General features: G+C 45.8%; 1 protein-coding gene across 1 annotated transcript; it reads right to left on the bottom strand.

Moving 5' to 3' along the window:
- Nucleotides 1-568: 568 nt before the first annotated feature.
- On the bottom strand, nt 569-15,057 carry LOC121291443 (tubulin beta-4B chain). The gene is made up of 4 exons (XM_041212613.1): nt 14,902-15,057; nt 5,712-5,820; nt 4,644-4,754; nt 569-3,398 (listed from the first exon to the last, which is right to left on the bottom strand). The coding sequence occupies exons 1-4, from the start codon at nt 14,956-14,958 to the stop codon at nt 2,338-2,340; spliced, it is 1,338 nt and encodes a 445-aa protein (XP_041068547.1). The 5' UTR covers nt 14,959-15,057; the 3' UTR covers nt 569-2,337.
- Nucleotides 15,058-16,582: the final 1,525 nt, after the last annotated feature.

Below are 16,582 nucleotides of genomic sequence, written 5' to 3'. Positions count from 1 at the left end.
AGCTGAGCAGAGCCCTGTTAGCTTGTCCCATGTGACAGTGCAGAAAACACTTCCAACCGGAAGGCTCGAGTTCGACACTGGTTATTTAAAACAATTCATTCTTGGCATGTGGGTATTGCTGGCAAAACCAGTGTTTATCATCCATCCTTCGCTGCACTGAGTGGTCGAGACTTGAACCATTGGTAGCAGTTTGATATAATCCAACCGCTTGCTGCAACCACTCAGAGGGCAGTTAAAGAGAGTCAATGGTGTCAGTGTGAGACTGGCCAGATTGAGCATGGGAGACCCAAGGCCACCTTCATGATCAATTGAGCTTTTAAAAAGGAAAAGAAAATCACCGTCGGATCGTTTTGCAGTCACAATTTTCTCGTTTCCAGATTTTAAAAAAATTTAATTTAAATTCAACGAACCCCGGTGGGGATGTGAACTGCCATTGACTGGGTGTTTGGCTTAGTAACAAACACTGCCTCCTGCTGGTGCTTATTTTGAAAACCAAGTCCAAATAAGAGCAAGTCTCACCCTAACAAAAAAAATTTACTGCACAAAATCAAAAGACGACGACATAAAATCGCAAAAAAAAACATCGTTTTATTTTGTCAGGTAAGATACAGGCTGGCTCTATACTTTTCAATATGAAAAAAACAAAGGAGAAAAAGGCATGATTCAAACAAGTTACAGGACATCAAAAAGTAGTGAAATGAGAGAGTAAAAAAAGAGTACAAGACTGAAAAGTGCTGAGCAAGCAGTGTGGAAACAAGTGAGTGATTCCAGTTCAAAGTTCTGGGTCACAGTTCAACAAGGGTTCAGGCTTAACAGTAAAACACAAGTTGTCCCCACAGCTTCACTCCACCCCATGGGGTTTGGCTCACAAAATGGCCATCACCCAAAATGGCCACTAGCACCAAGAAGACAATGCCCTTCCCATTGACTTCACTAACTTGTCAAGCTAGTTGAAGGCACAATTTGAGAAGGACCCTGCTTTCCTCTTCCTGAGTTCTGTAGCTAGGAAGGCGCTGGCAGTGCCAAGTGCAACTTATCGTCCGTCACCCTGCAATGTCAGTCAGCAATTTTGTAAGCCTTTCCTGTAAATAAAATTGTTTGCGGATGGGAAAATGGGGGCGGTGAGTTTATACTGGGTCAACTCTGAAATTCAACCAGATGGTTTAGGTTACAAGTACAAAACTGAGAAACAGGAAACAGTTAAAAACTACAAGAGAAAATTTACATCGTCACAGGCTCAGCAATCTCACTAGCTCCCAGGCAAAGTTGGCAATGGAGAAACAGGATTTATTCCTCTCTATGGGGAAGCACAACCCCTTCGAGCAAGTGAACAAAAGTCAAAGCTTGGGGGTTTTGAATTTGATGGGGGTGTTTTCTTTTCCCAACACTCAAGTGGCCTGGAGGATTCTGGCTACTCACGATTGTGATTCACATGCATGGAATTGGCTTCATTAGAAATATGTATATTCAGGGATTGCCACCAAGCCTATTGCATGTCCAGCACTAGCAAAGAATTTGGCTAAACTGGCTTCATGACAGTACCAGATTTACCACAGGGAGGGGCAGCTAAAATCATGAAAAGAAAATATGGTTCAGAAACAATTTAAAAAAAAACGAAAAAGAAATCTATTTTAACATTGCGTGGAATATTGCAGTATGGGGCTCAAGTTCAACGTTGGACTGCTTGATAAAATGTGGCACTAGGGATGGGAATGGGAATGAAATCATGAGGCCAGTCAGAATTCAACAAGGTTTAATGTATCCAAAACGAATCTACATAATTTAGCCATTTGGGAGCTATCCAATTAATTAGTCCCCCCACCCCCCCCCCTTTCAGATGCAGACCACCCACCCGGACAACTCCTCTATCCCGATGCCGCTTTTCGCAATTCATTTTTTCGGTTTGCCCCTTTCCAAATTTCAGATTTCCAGAATTCAGGTTTCCGTTTCTCTTAAATTTCCCTCACCCAGTTTCGATCAAGTCTGCTCACTAACTACTTACAAAAAGACGAAATAAAATCCAAAATTTTTTTTTTTTTTAAATAAAAGCACATCACCACACTCGCACTACGAATGCAGCCCTTTTCCATTGAAAACATGCAACTTTGGGGGGGGGGGGGGGGAATGGTTCATTCAGATTTAGGGGTTGAGGTTCTAAACTTCAGGACTTCCTCACGATATATTGGGCGCCTTTATGACAACTGACTTTGCCGCACAAGATCTTAAACTCGAGCCCTCTGGAACCTGTGAAAGCCCACGGACCTTGCCTGGTAACACTTTATTTTTTTTTTTTAAAAAGGATGTTATGTACACTTGGGAGGGCCCCATTGTTTTCACTCAGGCCTCATCTTGCTCGATCTCCTCCTCAAATTCTCCTTCTTCCTCTGCTGTGGCATCCTGGTACTGCTGGTACTCAGAGACCAGGTCGTTCATGTTGCTCTCGGCCTCGGTGAACTCCATCTCATCCATGCCCTCGCCCGTGTACCAGTGGAGGAAGGCCTTGCGCCGGAACATGGCGGTGAACTGCTCGGAGATGCGTTTGAAGAGCTCCTGGATGGCGGTGCTGTTGCCGATGAAGGTGACGGCCATCTTGAGGCCGCGGGGCGGGATGTCGCAGACGGCCGTCTTGACGTTGTTGGGGATCCACTCCACGAAGTAGCTACTGTTCTTGTTCTGGACATTGAGCATCTGCTCGTCCACCTCCTTCATGGACATGCGGCCGCGGAAGACTGCGGCCACTGTCAGGTAGCGGCCGTGGCGCGGGTCGCAGGCCGCCATCATGTTCTTGGCGTCGAACACCTGCTGCGTGAGCTCGGGCACCGTCAGGGCCCGGTACTGCTGGCTCCCCCTGCTGGTCAGCGGGGCGAAGCCGGGCATGAAGAAGTGGAGGCGGGGGAAGGGCACCATGTTGACAGCCAGCTTGCGCAGGTCGGCGTTGAGTTGGCCGGGGAAGCGGAGGCAGGTGGTCACGCCGCTCATGGTGGCGGAGACAAGATGGTTCAGGTCACCGTAGGTGGGGGTGGTCAGCTTAAGGGTGCGGAAGCAGATGTCATAGAGGGCCTCGTTGTCAATGCAATAGGTTTCGTCCGTGTTCTCCACCAGTTGGTGGACTGACAGCGTGGCGTTGTACGGCTCGACCACCGTGTCGGAGACCTTCGGGGAGGGCACCACGCTGAAAGTGTTCATGATCCTGTCGGGGTACTCCTCCCGGATCTTGCTGATCAGCAGGGTACCCATGCCCGAGCCGGTGCCGCCGCCCAGCGAGTGGGTGAGCTGGAAACCCTGCAGACAGTCGCAGCTCTCCGCCTCCTTCCTCACCACGTCCAGCACCGAGTCGACCAGCTCAGCACCTTCCGTGTAGTGGCCCTTGGCCCAGTTGTTCCCTGCTCCACTCTGGCCTGCAAGACAAGCATCCAGAAGGCAAGGTTAAATGAGATGAGCAGAGGAGGCTGGGTGTTGCTGTTGTTCCACGCAGGCCCCCTGTATCGCGGCCTGTGGTCAACCAGCAGAACGGCTGGGAATAGGAGATCCAGCCAAGCCCCCAGCTCCCAACCCAGAGGGCCCCAAGGTGAAATATTACAGTACAAGCCAGGAATGAACTTGAGATTTTTGGGTCTATAATTAACAAAGCAAGTGGTGACCTTCTTGATCCATCCAAATGCCTTTTTCAATTAATTAGTTGGACCGCAAAGCTATTGGTTTAGGAATTAATATTGACGTTAACAGATAAATACTAATTTTACTGTAAACTGAAGGCAAATGAGCAACAGCAAGCAGTCTGCACTAATGACCACCAATAACACCTCACCTCAGCCCCCATGACAATCCTTTGTTTGAAGGACAGATCCAAGAGTATGGAAATCCTTTCCAATTCCCTACAAATTTGGAGTATATGCTCCCTAACTTGCAAGAAACGCAACCCGGAATTTTAACATGGCTCTCCCTCTTTTGAGGATTAAATTTCCCCTCCAGGGTCAGTTTTCTCCTGTATAGAAAGGAAAACTGGCTGCATTTATATATTCCCCATTCACAGCCTCAAGAGGAACACTTTCACTGCCGCAAGTAGAAAAAATGGCAGCCAATCGTCGCATGGCAAGCTCCCAAACAATTGAAAATGGCCAGCTAACCTGCTTTTCAGTGATGCTGATTTAACAGATAATTATTCACCCAGGACATGAGAGATCTACTCTGCTCTTTTTTAAAAATTCACTCACGGGATATGGGCTTCGCTGGCTGGGCCAGCATTTATTGCCCAGCCTTACTTGCCCTTGAGAAGGTGGCAGCGCCATGGGATTTTCCATATCTACTGCAGATCTGAAAGACAGCACCTTTGACAGTGCAGCACTCCTTCACTACCACGCTGGAGCGTCAGCCTAGAGTATTGCACACAGGTTTCTGGAGTGGAACACAACCAGACACTCTGAAGAGGGGGAAGAGAAGGAGGAATCTAGTTCTCTATGCTGCAGTGGTACCCAACCCCACCACCTCTCCTCCAGCCTCTGCCATTCAGAGAGGTCTACCATCTCTCAAGAGCAACTTGCAGGTCCTAGGGACACCCCAGATAGTGAAGAATGATCACCCACGGCTAAAAAGCAAAGCAAAAATCACGACAAAAGGATTAACCTAAATGGGTCTTGACTTACCAAACACAAAGTTATCTGGTCTGAAGATTTGCCCAAATGGTCCAGAGCGAACAGAGTCCATTGTGCCAGGTTCCAGGTCCACCAGAATTGCACGGGGAACATATTTACCTCCTGGGAAGAGAAAAGAGAGGCTGCTTTGTAAATAGCCTTCGGCTGCAACATACCCCAACAGCCCCAACAGGGTACCTGATGCCTTCAGTCGCTTTTTAAACCAGAAGAATTGCTCATTAACTGAACACACTGGATTTCAGCAAACTATCTAAATCAACACAAAAAAAAAATCATCAACTACCTGTCACGCCACCCAAAACACACCCCACAACCCCACCCAGCACAAGAGTCTTGGACGTGTCTTACAAAGTCCACAATTATCTAGTCTTTTTGTTTTCCACTTCACATACACAGTTCTGGAGACAATGCATCACCAATTGCCATTACTTAGCCCAGGAGTTTATATTATGGGAAAGGGAGATCTCACCACAATCAAATCAGTGACTGATAAGTTAAATGGCATGAGCCAGCGTTACAGCTTCACTGCCAACCTCATGCCCAAAGTGGCTATATTTTATGTGCAGCACTTAACGTGCAAGTACAGCCACTGTGGGTAGTTGTACTTCCCAATGTCACCCAGGGGCGTCAACCCTCCAGGATTGGCATGGCGTCTCCAGGAATTGAACAGCAACCTCCAGGGCATTGCTCTGCGCAAGCCTAGGCCATACAGATTCTTGCCACCACACCCCAACTCTTCCAAGTGACTGCCACATACGCACTCCAACACGAGGCGAGTGAACAGCAGCCGGGGGGGGGGCAGGAGTTTTTGGCCAGCCTCATCCAGCTCTGCGCCAAACTGGGAACGCACTTGGCCCGGCATCAAAACAGGAGATGCAATTACCCAGAGGAGGAAGGTTTGTCACGTCAGCCCCACACTCATGATGGTTAGAATGTGGAATCTCCTGAGGGGAGGAAAAGTCCCAGGACCAGGGAGGAAGAGTCACTGATACCAACCCACACCGCTCCCCCAAACCCCCTAAAGGAAAATTCTCTCTGCACCAGAAGACGAGCCAGTACCTGATGCCTCATTATAGTAGACGTTAATGCGATCAAGCTGGAGGTCACTGTCTCCGTGGTAGGTACCAGTGGGGTCGATGCCGTGTTCATCACTGATTACTTCCCAGAACTGTGAAGGAAACCAGAGACTGGAGTTAGAAACAGCCCAGGAGCAAAGCACCCAACAATCACAGGACAGGACACCCAGCAAGTTCTGAACTCCAATTACAGCGTCCCCCTTGCATCAAGTCCATCTGTTGCAGCTACGTGAATGGGTAATTACTGAATGTTATCACGTAATGGTACACAGAAGCTGGCCATTTGACCCAACTAATCTGTGCACCATTATGAAGATCCATTCCTCCTCTTCTATCTACCTCGTATCCCTTTCTCTCATGTGCTCATACTTCCCTTGGAAAGCATCAAACTTATTTGCCTCAACCACTGTGAGGTAGACAGGTTCAACATTCTAACCACTCTGGGTAAGCACACCTCAACTCCCTGTTGGATTTATTCATGACCATCTAGTACTGATGATCCCTGGTTATTGGGTACTCATTCCCCACTCACCATCCTGACTTGGAAATATATCCCTGCTCCTTCACTGTCCCTGGGTCAAAATACTGGAATTCCCTCCCTGAGAGCACTGTGGGTGTACCTACACCACATGGACTGCGGTGGTTCAAGAAGGTAGCTCACCACCACCACCACAAGGGCAATTAGGGATGGGCAATAAATGCTGGTCCAGCCAGCGAAGCCTACATCCCGTGAATGAATTTTGTTTTAAAATCAGTTATTTATATTACAGAGCATCCTGCAGTACATAAACTGGCAAACTGATGGCTCAAGTAAGCATTTAAAGGCTAGAAGCTCTACTTTAGAACTTAGAAGGAAAGAAAACTTCATTTACAGGATGTGGGCATCGCTGGCTAGGCCAACGTTTATTGCCCATCCCCAACTGCCCTTGAGAAGCTGCCTCGCTGAGCCAATTCCAGTGAGATCACAGCAAATCTCAAAAACATAAAAAGGCGGCAGAGTCAACGAAAAGCAACATTCACACTGGCCACCACGTCCCGATTTAATCAGGGGCTTAACCAGCAAGCGAGCAGATAATTCCCTGGTTGTAGTAAAGTAACCGGCACGCATACAACCACAGCTGCACTGTGATGGGTGAGCGGATACAACACTGGGTATTCAGCTAGCTAGCAAACTAAGTTGGTTGGTGGGGGGGGGGAAATAAGAGGCAAAATACGCTGACTGGCTCACAGGGGAATGGATATTCAAAAACTGCACTTTATTTAAATGGGCTGCTTTTAAGTGGCAACTGCATGAGCTCCCTGTTAGCACAAAGGCAGGAACACTCACAGCAGTGTTTATTAATAGTCCATTGTTCGAGTTATTCTGGAAGAACACAATGCTTCGGTGGGGTGGGGCACATTGCTGTAGAGACGAACATACACCAGGAATTACATACCCCCCCACCAAATCACCTCCCACTCTGTACAGGCCAACAGTACCACAATTGAAAGCAAAAAAAAGAGGATTTTTCATATGGGTTAACACAGACATAGCTTCCCTCACTCTCCTCCCCTCTCCCAGTCTAGACACAGCCCTATGCATGGGTGGAGGGAAAGATCCTTTAAGAGGGATGCTGTCTGGAAGCACCATCCCCCCTCCCCCCCACCCCCACACACAAATCATATTGGAAAACTGGGAATCATCCCACAAAAATCTGTTGATGCTTGCAGCCAACTCAAATACAGAGTTTGGCAGATTTATGTTAGACCCAAGATATTAAGGATTACGTAACCAAAAAGCAGGGGAATAATACATATCGACCAAGATCTGATCATATGGAGGAAATGTGTTCGAGGGGCTGGCGAGCAAGTTTATAATAAGAGAAGGAATCCAATCTGGAAACAAGAGGAACATTACCCATCAAATTTATTTTAAAATGTTGGCCTTGGAATCATTCTTCCAAAATGACACCTACAAAGGTTAACTTTGCACGGCATTTTCTTTGGACACCATTCCACCCTATCTCCTCCCCCACCCGAGTCTAGACATCACCCTGTGAAATGTGCCTCCCTGAGCAATAACTGTACTCTGCCGCAGCACAGTCAAATCTAATATCAGCTTTTGGCAGCTAGTTGCAGAGAACGCTCCAGAAGACTCATTAAAATTCAGCAGCTCATTCCAGATGTCCGAGCCGGGGGTGGGGGGGAGGGAGGGAGGAGAAAAGCAGCTGGGAGGCTCATACACTTGCAGCAAGCACCAGCTAAGGGGCTCCACCCAAACAGGAAACTCCCGACAAGGGGCTGGAGAACAAAAGAACTGAGGCGATAGAATAAATCCACTCTGCCGGCTACTGGAGAGCTGCATTCCTGCACAAGAATACCTTTCTAGAGGGGGGATAAAAAAACAGAAGATCAGAGAGAAAAACCAACTGATAAAAAACAAAAATGAATAGTCTTCAAGACAAAAGGTTCCTTTTTGTTACAGTCTTATCCTCAGAGGGGTTAGTACCCTCATTAAAACCAGTTAGGGACCATTCGATTAGCACTATGACTCAATCACATATTAGAACAAGGAATAGCTTCAAAAATAAGACAGACAACCGGAGTAGCATAGTTTTGTTAGGCACAAAATTGCCGAATTTGAACAAAGAAAAACAATTGAGCCAAGCTGGCTTTGTTCCTCTCTGCCTCCACCCCCCCATCACTGAACTCACAGCAGCTCAGGCTGCCATCCAGCACTTTGTACCCTTTACACAGGCTTCAATTCCGAATCTTTGCAGTCTCGAGTTGGATATCATGTCCAGTCCCTACTCTCGACACCTCTTTCCACATCCCCCACATTAAGAAACGACAGTCTACCGATCCTAGAAGTACACGTCTGGTTGCAGAGAGTGCTCTCTGCAGGGTACAGAGAACACCCAGTCAGTACTGAGCCAATCACTTGGGAAATGGGCCAGAAAAATTTTTGATATGCAATGGACTTATTTATTTCCACAAGTTTACCCCCTCCTACCTCCCGCCCCCACATTTACTCATTTGCCCATGGCTGCAGTCCAGGGCTCTGAACTCTAACACCACTGCACTGGGGAAGTATGAAAGCCAAGTTTAAACCCAAACCTCACTGAGCACCACCCACCCCTATCATGAGTCACAGGATTGCAAGTCAGACCCCTTACCCAGCATCCAAATTTCAGAAGGACCCAAAAAAACAGGCCACATTTGAAGCTGGTGCCTTGGGTAGCAAATCTAAATAAAACACTTATCCTTTATCGTTCAACTTTCTTTGATGGATCATAAGTACATTAAGGCCTGGAGCCCAAAATCAGTAAAATCCACAAACCTGGCACATAGTCCAGCCACTCCCAAGCTTCCAGGATATGGGGTCTGGTACTTGAACATTACCCCTGACCGTTTTTGCCCCCATTAGCTCAAGGGCATTAAGGTCAGTTGTAGTGTCATGCGTTGCCAGAGTCAAGACCAGCCAACTCAGCAGAGATTGGGCAGAGTTCAGGCCTTCCTACTGGGTAGGATTTAAAAGCCAAGCCCTTTGCTCGCCAAGCCAGCTGGAACAGTGTTCCCAACAGTAGGAAATATGACAACTCTGCAAAAGCCTTGCTCGAAGCTTTAAGCAGCAAGAACCACAGAGTAGCCCTCAGCCCTTTACTACCTCCAGCACAGCCAAGGAAAAGAGGAAGACTACAAACTCAGGGAGAAACACTTTTTTTCAGCTGGTCCTTTAGAGATACAATGTGGTGGTGCAAACATAGCAATGCTTGGGTTTGGTATCTTCACTGGCTTGGGGGAAATCCATGCTGGGCAAGTTTGCAAAGTTCAGAAGGCCATAACTAATTTACCCCTAAAACTATTTTAATTGCAGATAGTATCCAAAGTATTACTTATGGCAAAATAATATGCGGCTGTAGGAATTCAGGACAAATTTGGAGTCAGATTAGGACTTACTCATCCTTGACCAAAAAGGACAAGGCTTCAACTAGAGTGTCAGCAACTGATCCTGTTTACAAGCATATAATTGCCTCTGGCAGTGATGAAATTTAATATGGAAAGGTCTGGCAGACTTTGTCGCCATCTGGTTGCACAGCAAGGATGAGATTCAGTTCAAAATAATCAAGTTTTCTGTGTGCAGCCCAAATGGCAATTGGCCAGCTCCACCACTATAGTTGACTTCACCCACAGCGCAAATCACACAAACAGCCAGTTGGGATTCTTTCAGCCAAATAGTTGCCACAAACGATGGAATGAAGCAGTGGTTGGAAAACTGGTGAAAAGGAAGAATTCATGACATGCGCACACACACACAACCCCAAACTGTCTAACATTTGAGCACATAACATCCAAAGACCTGCCCCTGTCTTCACTGATCCTGTAGACCAAAATCTCAATTCAGTCAATGCACCAAGTTAACTCATCTCAGCTGGCACCAAATCAGTGGGATAAATCCACAGGCATCCAACCACTCAAACTCAGCAAACTTGATAATTATTCCTACATAAAAATATGCAGTAGCAGTTTTCACCTTTTGGTCAAGGAATCCCATAACATATTCAGATATTCTGCTGAACCAGAACACCACCCCCTCTCTCCTGCCACCATATATATTATTTTTGAAAATTACTCACTCAGAACCCTTCAGGGATGTTTGCAGGTGTTTAGCTGAAACACACTGCTGTGCAACAGGAGTTGATAGTTATTCAAATGTGGAAGGCATTAGTCACGGGAGCTACTCTAGTCAACTGGGTAGGAATCAAGGCCAAGCCAATTCTATTCCAAACACTAACTGCGGCAGCTCAATTTCTGCCTCAGCTGATGATCGATCCTGTTCACCTCAGCCGACATAATGGGTTTTTATATTTTTCCTTGCGCTATGAATTTTAGGTACTTTATAAATGTTTGCATGGCTTTTGGCAAACACAAAGTGTTAACTGTTTAAGAGCTGTTTGCACTGATTAGGTTAGGTGTAAATGAAGGATGTCACCCATCGATTAGGGATAACAGTGTATGAAACCAGACATTTATGCAAATGGAAAGAAGTCTGAACAATTCAGAATGATTAAATAGATTCTGAAGAGTCATATGGACTCGAAACATTAACTGTCTTTCTCTCCACAGACGCTGTCAGACCTGCTGAGTTTTTTCAGCAATTTTTTTTGTTTCAGATTCCCAGCATCCGCAGTATTTTGCTTTTATGGCTGAGTCTGAAGAATGCAGTTTAATAAAGATAGGGATGATTTGAAAATTTGCAAATTTTCAATTGTACTTTCAAACCTTCAATTGTTATCAAAGAACAATTCAGAATCCAAAACACCTGCAAGCCTTAGACCTTGTTAATTGTAGTTCAGGATGAAGCTATAATTCTGCGTCGATGGTCTAATGTTGCAACTGCGAATGGAATATTGAACATATTGATTGTATTAGGGCTGGGTGGAACTCGTAAACTATTGCCTGGTTAAAAGTCAGCAGGCTGTAGTTTCAGTGTAACAGGGAAACTACTGCCTGCCAACTTTGTCTGGTTAAGAACCCAAATAAAGGTTCAAGTGATTTACAACACTTTCAATAATGAGTCCATATCTTGGATTTCCAATAGCTTGGTGAGTAGACATGCCTTTACACATCACTAGCCATCTCCAGGATGACGATTAACCCATGCCCCAACATAAGCCTCGCCCACAATTGGACTGCAAAGGGAATTTGTGAATTTTAACAATGGATATCATTCATTCGCTTAAATAAAAGCAATACTGCATATGCTGGAAATCTGAAATAATAACAACAAAAGCTGAAAAAATCAGGTCTTGGCAGCATCTGTGGAGAGAGAAACAGCTAATATTTTGAGTTTGTATGATTCTTCAGAGCTGAATTAATTTATTAATTATTTAATATTTATTATTCACTTGCTCCCAGATTGCATTAATGCTTACACCATACTTTAGATCACCCCTGAATAACACAACATACTAAAACTTACATTAAACAAATGTCCCTTGTATGTGAGGGATATATGCCCAACTGGGAGTTAGTACTGGCCATCCAGACAATGCTTCACCTTCCTTGCTCCAAACCTATTCAAAGTTTGACTTTCCCCAACCCTTTTACTTTGTACCAACTGTCAGCTCATCAGCACGTTTTCACAATTCTGCATAGCGCACTTGAGTTGGATTTAACCAGCTCCCTTAGCAGAGATCACAAGACTAAAAATGAGGCCAATTTGACCAAGGTTACTATCAGATCAGCCATGATCTTATTAAATGGCAGAGCAGGCTCGAGGGGCTGAATGGCCTACTCCTGCTCCTTGTTTGTTAAAAAACACCGTAATCTGTTTAGTCTTGATTTTTTTTTGGGGGGGGGCGGTGGTGGTGGCGGTCATTGCAGCACAAGCTCTCAGGATGAACAAAAGAACCTCACAGCCAATGAGAATTACTCCGAAGGTCATGGACAGTCCAGGTGACGACACACCCACCAAGCCATCCAAGTATAACTCCCTCCAGACTACTGAGGCAAATTACTGAAAGGCTGCCTCTATGGAAATGGAGCACCACTGTTAAGCCATATCCTAGGGAGGTGGTAGCACAGTGATGTTATCGTTGACTAGCAGGTTCGAAACCCACCACGGCAGATGGTGAAATCTGAATTCAATAAAAATCTAGATGACCACGAAAGCATTGCCGATTGATGTTTAAAAACTCGTACGGTTCACTAATGTCCTTTGGGGAAGGTCTGGCCCACATGTGACTCGAGACCCACAGGAACGTGGTTGGCTATTAAATGCCCTCTGAACAATGGCAACGAGGGATGGGCAATAAACGATCCTATGAATGAATAAAAAAATAAACAAAATCTGACCACCATGTGGTCCTCCTAGGAATCCTAGTGTGCAAACATCATCGGCAAAACACATTTTATTCCGAGTCTGTGGACAGTCATTTTGCTCTTCCTATGTAATATTAATCCCTCCCAAGAAAATACTATTTGTGTGCTCTGTCATTCACCAAGATTGTGTGGGGAGAGAGAGAAGAGAGTACGGCAGCGTCAATGTGGAATTCTCAGGTTGTACACTGAAAGGGGCTTATTTAACATATATTCTGCAGACTTCTCTAAGTGTTGAATAATTTGAGTTTCCTCAAATTAACCTGGCCCTGGATTTTCTTGATATTCCGGCTTAAAAAAAAGGACAGATTGCTTAGCAAAGATCAAATCAATGGAGTCTCCTGAACTGTCCTTATAAAAGGTCGAGACAAGGATTGGTTTTACAAAGAAAAATCAATGAGTTTGAGAGATCTGGGTCGCACCGTCTGAAACAGCGGTGGAAGCAGATTCAATGCAAAACGGGATGGGGTTTTATACATTTTTGATTCCGGGGGGTGGAAAAGCAAGGGGGCAGATTGGGTCTCTTTCAAAGAGCTGGCAATGGCACAAGGAGCCGAATCCCACGTTGTGAGAATTCCCAAGGCTCCCGCCCGCCCCCGATAACCGGGGGAAGGAGGAATATTAAATGCAAAGCCGAGCTGATAAGTCAGGATGATCTGGAGCTCGCTAGCACTGGAATGAGGTCAGTGTTACAGCAGTGAGGATGGCAGCCTGGCACATGGATAGAAACATTCGGGGCAGATTCTCTCCTTAGGGAACAAGGAAAGAATTCAGAGTTAACGTTCCGAGTCTACTTCAGAGCTTTTCAGAGTAAAGGTCACACGGACTCTTGTTCCTCCCTCCACGGATGTCGTCAGACCCGCTGCGTTTTTCTGTTTTTATTTCAAGATTTCCAGCGTCCGTGATCTTTTGCTTTTATTTAACTAAAGAATTAGAACTGCACCTGTCTGGGGGTGGGGGAAGAGGTCACCCTGCAGCTATCTGCTAGTGTGGAGTGTAGCAACATAGACATTGTTGCAATTCGCTTGTAGCAAGTCACTTGTTACAATTTCACTTGTTACTTGAAGTTACTTGTTGCAATTTCAAACACACAAATAACTGAATGAACGCGTTTATTCAATGAACCCTGTGGATCCACACGGCAGGGATTAAAATGAGTGATTGTACAGTGCTGGATGATGGCACTTGGACCTCAAGTGTGATCCCGCCCCCATTCCACACCTGGTAGGAGTCAGAGAGGGCACAAACGGGCGGGGAAAACCAACTCCTTTTAAAAAAAAAGATTTAAATTCGAAAAGAACCGTTTGGCGCCACATCTTCCTCATCCCATTGGCCAGTTGGCTTTTGGCGCCTCTGTAACGGATGGGTAATCCCTCCAAGGCACGGTGACCAATAGGAGGCTTGTTGGTGTCAGTTACCGAGGGAGCCACCTCCACCCACCCCACCCCCCCTCCCCCACTTTTGAATTCGGGTTTGATGAAAGCCCATGGGTACGATAATGGGCGAAAGTAATGTCATATTCGTCACCCCGTATAGTATCAGGAGAGGATCACCCCAACTCCCCTAAAAAAATGTTCAACAAAGCAAAAAGTGACTCTCAAATCAATCCGGTGGGATCAATTTCCCTGGAAATTAACACAAAGAAATTGCAACCTTACTGTTAAAAAAATACCCCCAGTTACTTACTGGGCTCGATACATCTTGGTTGGAGACTAGTTCTTTTATATATTAAAAAAAACTCCTTTCTTTAATGCAGCTTCCCTGCGAGGCCGATCAGACGCTCAAAATACCCCTGGCTCAGCCACTTCGTTGGCCTCTGGTGTTAATCAAATAGCTTTGATGGTTAAAAAAAAACTATAATGAAATAGTCACTCCAAATATGTTAAGTGTTACTGATTTTACAACGCTATGTCAAATTGAATTTTTAAAAATATCAACAACAAAAAATATATTTTTAATCGCTTTGTTGAAGCGTTTAACAGATTTGTGCTTAATCCCTTCACAACCTACATGTGGAGTATTCAGGGGGTCAGCGAGCGCAGAGAAGATTGTATTTCAGATCCCTGCGTCACTTACACCTCGCTGCCCACTCACCCACATGGGGCTCCATCTAGACTTGAAATGTGTATTTTAATAACTTCAATAAAAATCAAATTAACCTTTAATAAGCCTACAGCTCGTAATTAAAATGAACGGTATCCTCCTTTATGCCCATGTTGGATCTAAGCACGAGTCCGCTATAAGGCAAATTTATAACGCTCAGTCCTTTAAGACTTAGAAATACAAATGGCAACAAAGTGAACCACGCTTACCTTGGCCCCGATCTGATTACCACATTGACCAGCTTGCACATGCACGATCTCCCTCATTGTTAGCTTTGCAAAAGGGGGAAAGACGAAGTTACAAGAAAAAAATCACTGGCTACAGTGTAACTGCACCGCTCTCAGCTCCTGAAGGCTGCTCGCAACAAAGCTTATAAAGGGGGTGGCGCCCCCACGACGAGGTGCCCCTTCCTATTGGGTCCATGGAGACACGTGGACCAACAGCCGGCCTGCGATTGGACCCAAAGTGTTGCAGTAATTAACCAGCTAACGTCATGCCGGGGCCCAATGAAAGAGAACCTGGGAGCTGGAGTCCATTTAGTTTTCATGTTTTCCCATTGTGGGAGAGACTAGAACAAGTGGACACCGTTTATCAAGAAGGTCTCCTATTCAAGACAGAGGCAAAGAGCAATTTTTTCTCTCAGTGTGTCCTTGGCCTCTGCTCCTCAGAAAGGTGTGGAGGCAGGATTATGGAATATTTCTAAGGCTGAGCTGGATAGATTCTTGGTTGTCAATTGAGTCAAAGGTTATGGGGTGGGGGTTCGGGAAAGTAGAGTTGAGGCCACAATCAGATCAGCCATATATCTCACCAAATGGTAGAGCAGGGTCAAGGGGCCGAATGGCTTCCTAATTGCTCCTTATTCATATATGTTCTCACTCCAGGTCAATAGGTGCTACCTTGGTGGTCAGCCTTACTGGGGTTTCCTATGAGACAAGAGCTCAAATTCAGTCCTTAGATTCTGGGCTTTCTGCCACTGGTTTGGGTGGGGGAATCAGAAGTCCTTCTTTGATTAGCAAAGTGACTATTCCTTCTCGAACATAGAAATCAGGGCTGACACCTCCAGCACAGTACTGAGGCAGTGCTGCAGCGTCGGAGATGCTTTCTTTCAGATGAGACATTAAACCCAGACCCCATCTGCCTGCAACAGATCCCATGGCACTATTTTGAAGAGGAGCAAGAGACTAATCCCTGATGTCCTGGCCAATATTTATCCTTCAGTCAGCATCCCAAAAGGAAAAACTTGAATGAAAGATTATCTGGTCATTATCACATTGCTGTTTGTGGGAACTTGCTGTGCACAAACTGGCTGCTGTGTTTCCTATAATGCAACAGTGATTACACTTCACAAGCAATTCATTGGCTGTAAAGGTCTTTGAGGCATCCATTCATCGTCAAAAAGTGCTACATAAATATAAGTTTTTCTGTCTTTCCCAAGCGGCCTGCGATCTTTGATGTTGTTGACCACACCGTCATCATCCAACTGGGTAGGACCGCACTGGCCTGGGTTCCATTCTTACCTATCTAATTGGAGCCAGAGAATCACTTGCAATGGCTTCTCTGTTGGCTCCATCGTCTCTGGTGTCCCCTGAGCATCTACCTTGACTCCCACCCCCCCCCAAACCCCACCACCCCCACACCCCCCACCACCTCTTATCTCTCATCTCCACGTTGGCCCTCAGTGACGCCATCCAAAAACACTGTCAGTTTTCACCTGCATGCTGATAACACCCAGCTCTACCTCACCACCACCACCTCCATCAACTCAGCCACTGTCTCAAAATTGTCTGACTGCTTGGCTGACACCAGATTAGCAGAAATTTCCTGCAACTAAATCTTGGGAAGGCCTTGGCCGCTGTCTTCGTTCCCCCTGCAAAATCTCCAGACCCAAGC

Source organism: Carcharodon carcharias, chromosome 19 (assembly GCF_017639515.1).
Source record: "Carcharodon carcharias isolate sCarCar2 chromosome 19, sCarCar2.pri, whole genome shotgun sequence".
NCBI lineage: Eukaryota > Metazoa > Chordata > Chondrichthyes > Lamniformes > Lamnidae > Carcharodon > Carcharodon carcharias.
Note: the sequence above shows the minus strand (reverse complement) of the source record. Positions and strands in the feature narration are given on the sequence as shown.

Bases quoted from the DNA above. Each gene is read 5' to 3' on its own strand.
- LOC121291443 (XM_041212613.1), bottom strand. From the start codon at position 14,958: ATGAGGGAGATCGTGCATGTGCAAGCTGGTCAATGTGGTAATCAGATC. The intron at 4,755-5,711 runs GTACTGGCTCGT...TTCTCTTCCCAG, and splicing joins CTACTATAATGAGGCATCAG to GAGGTAAATATGTTCCCCGT. The intron at 3,399-4,643 runs GTAAGTCAAGAC...CTTGTCTTGCAG, and splicing joins ACCAGATAACTTTGTGTTTG to GCCAGAGTGGAGCAGGGAAC.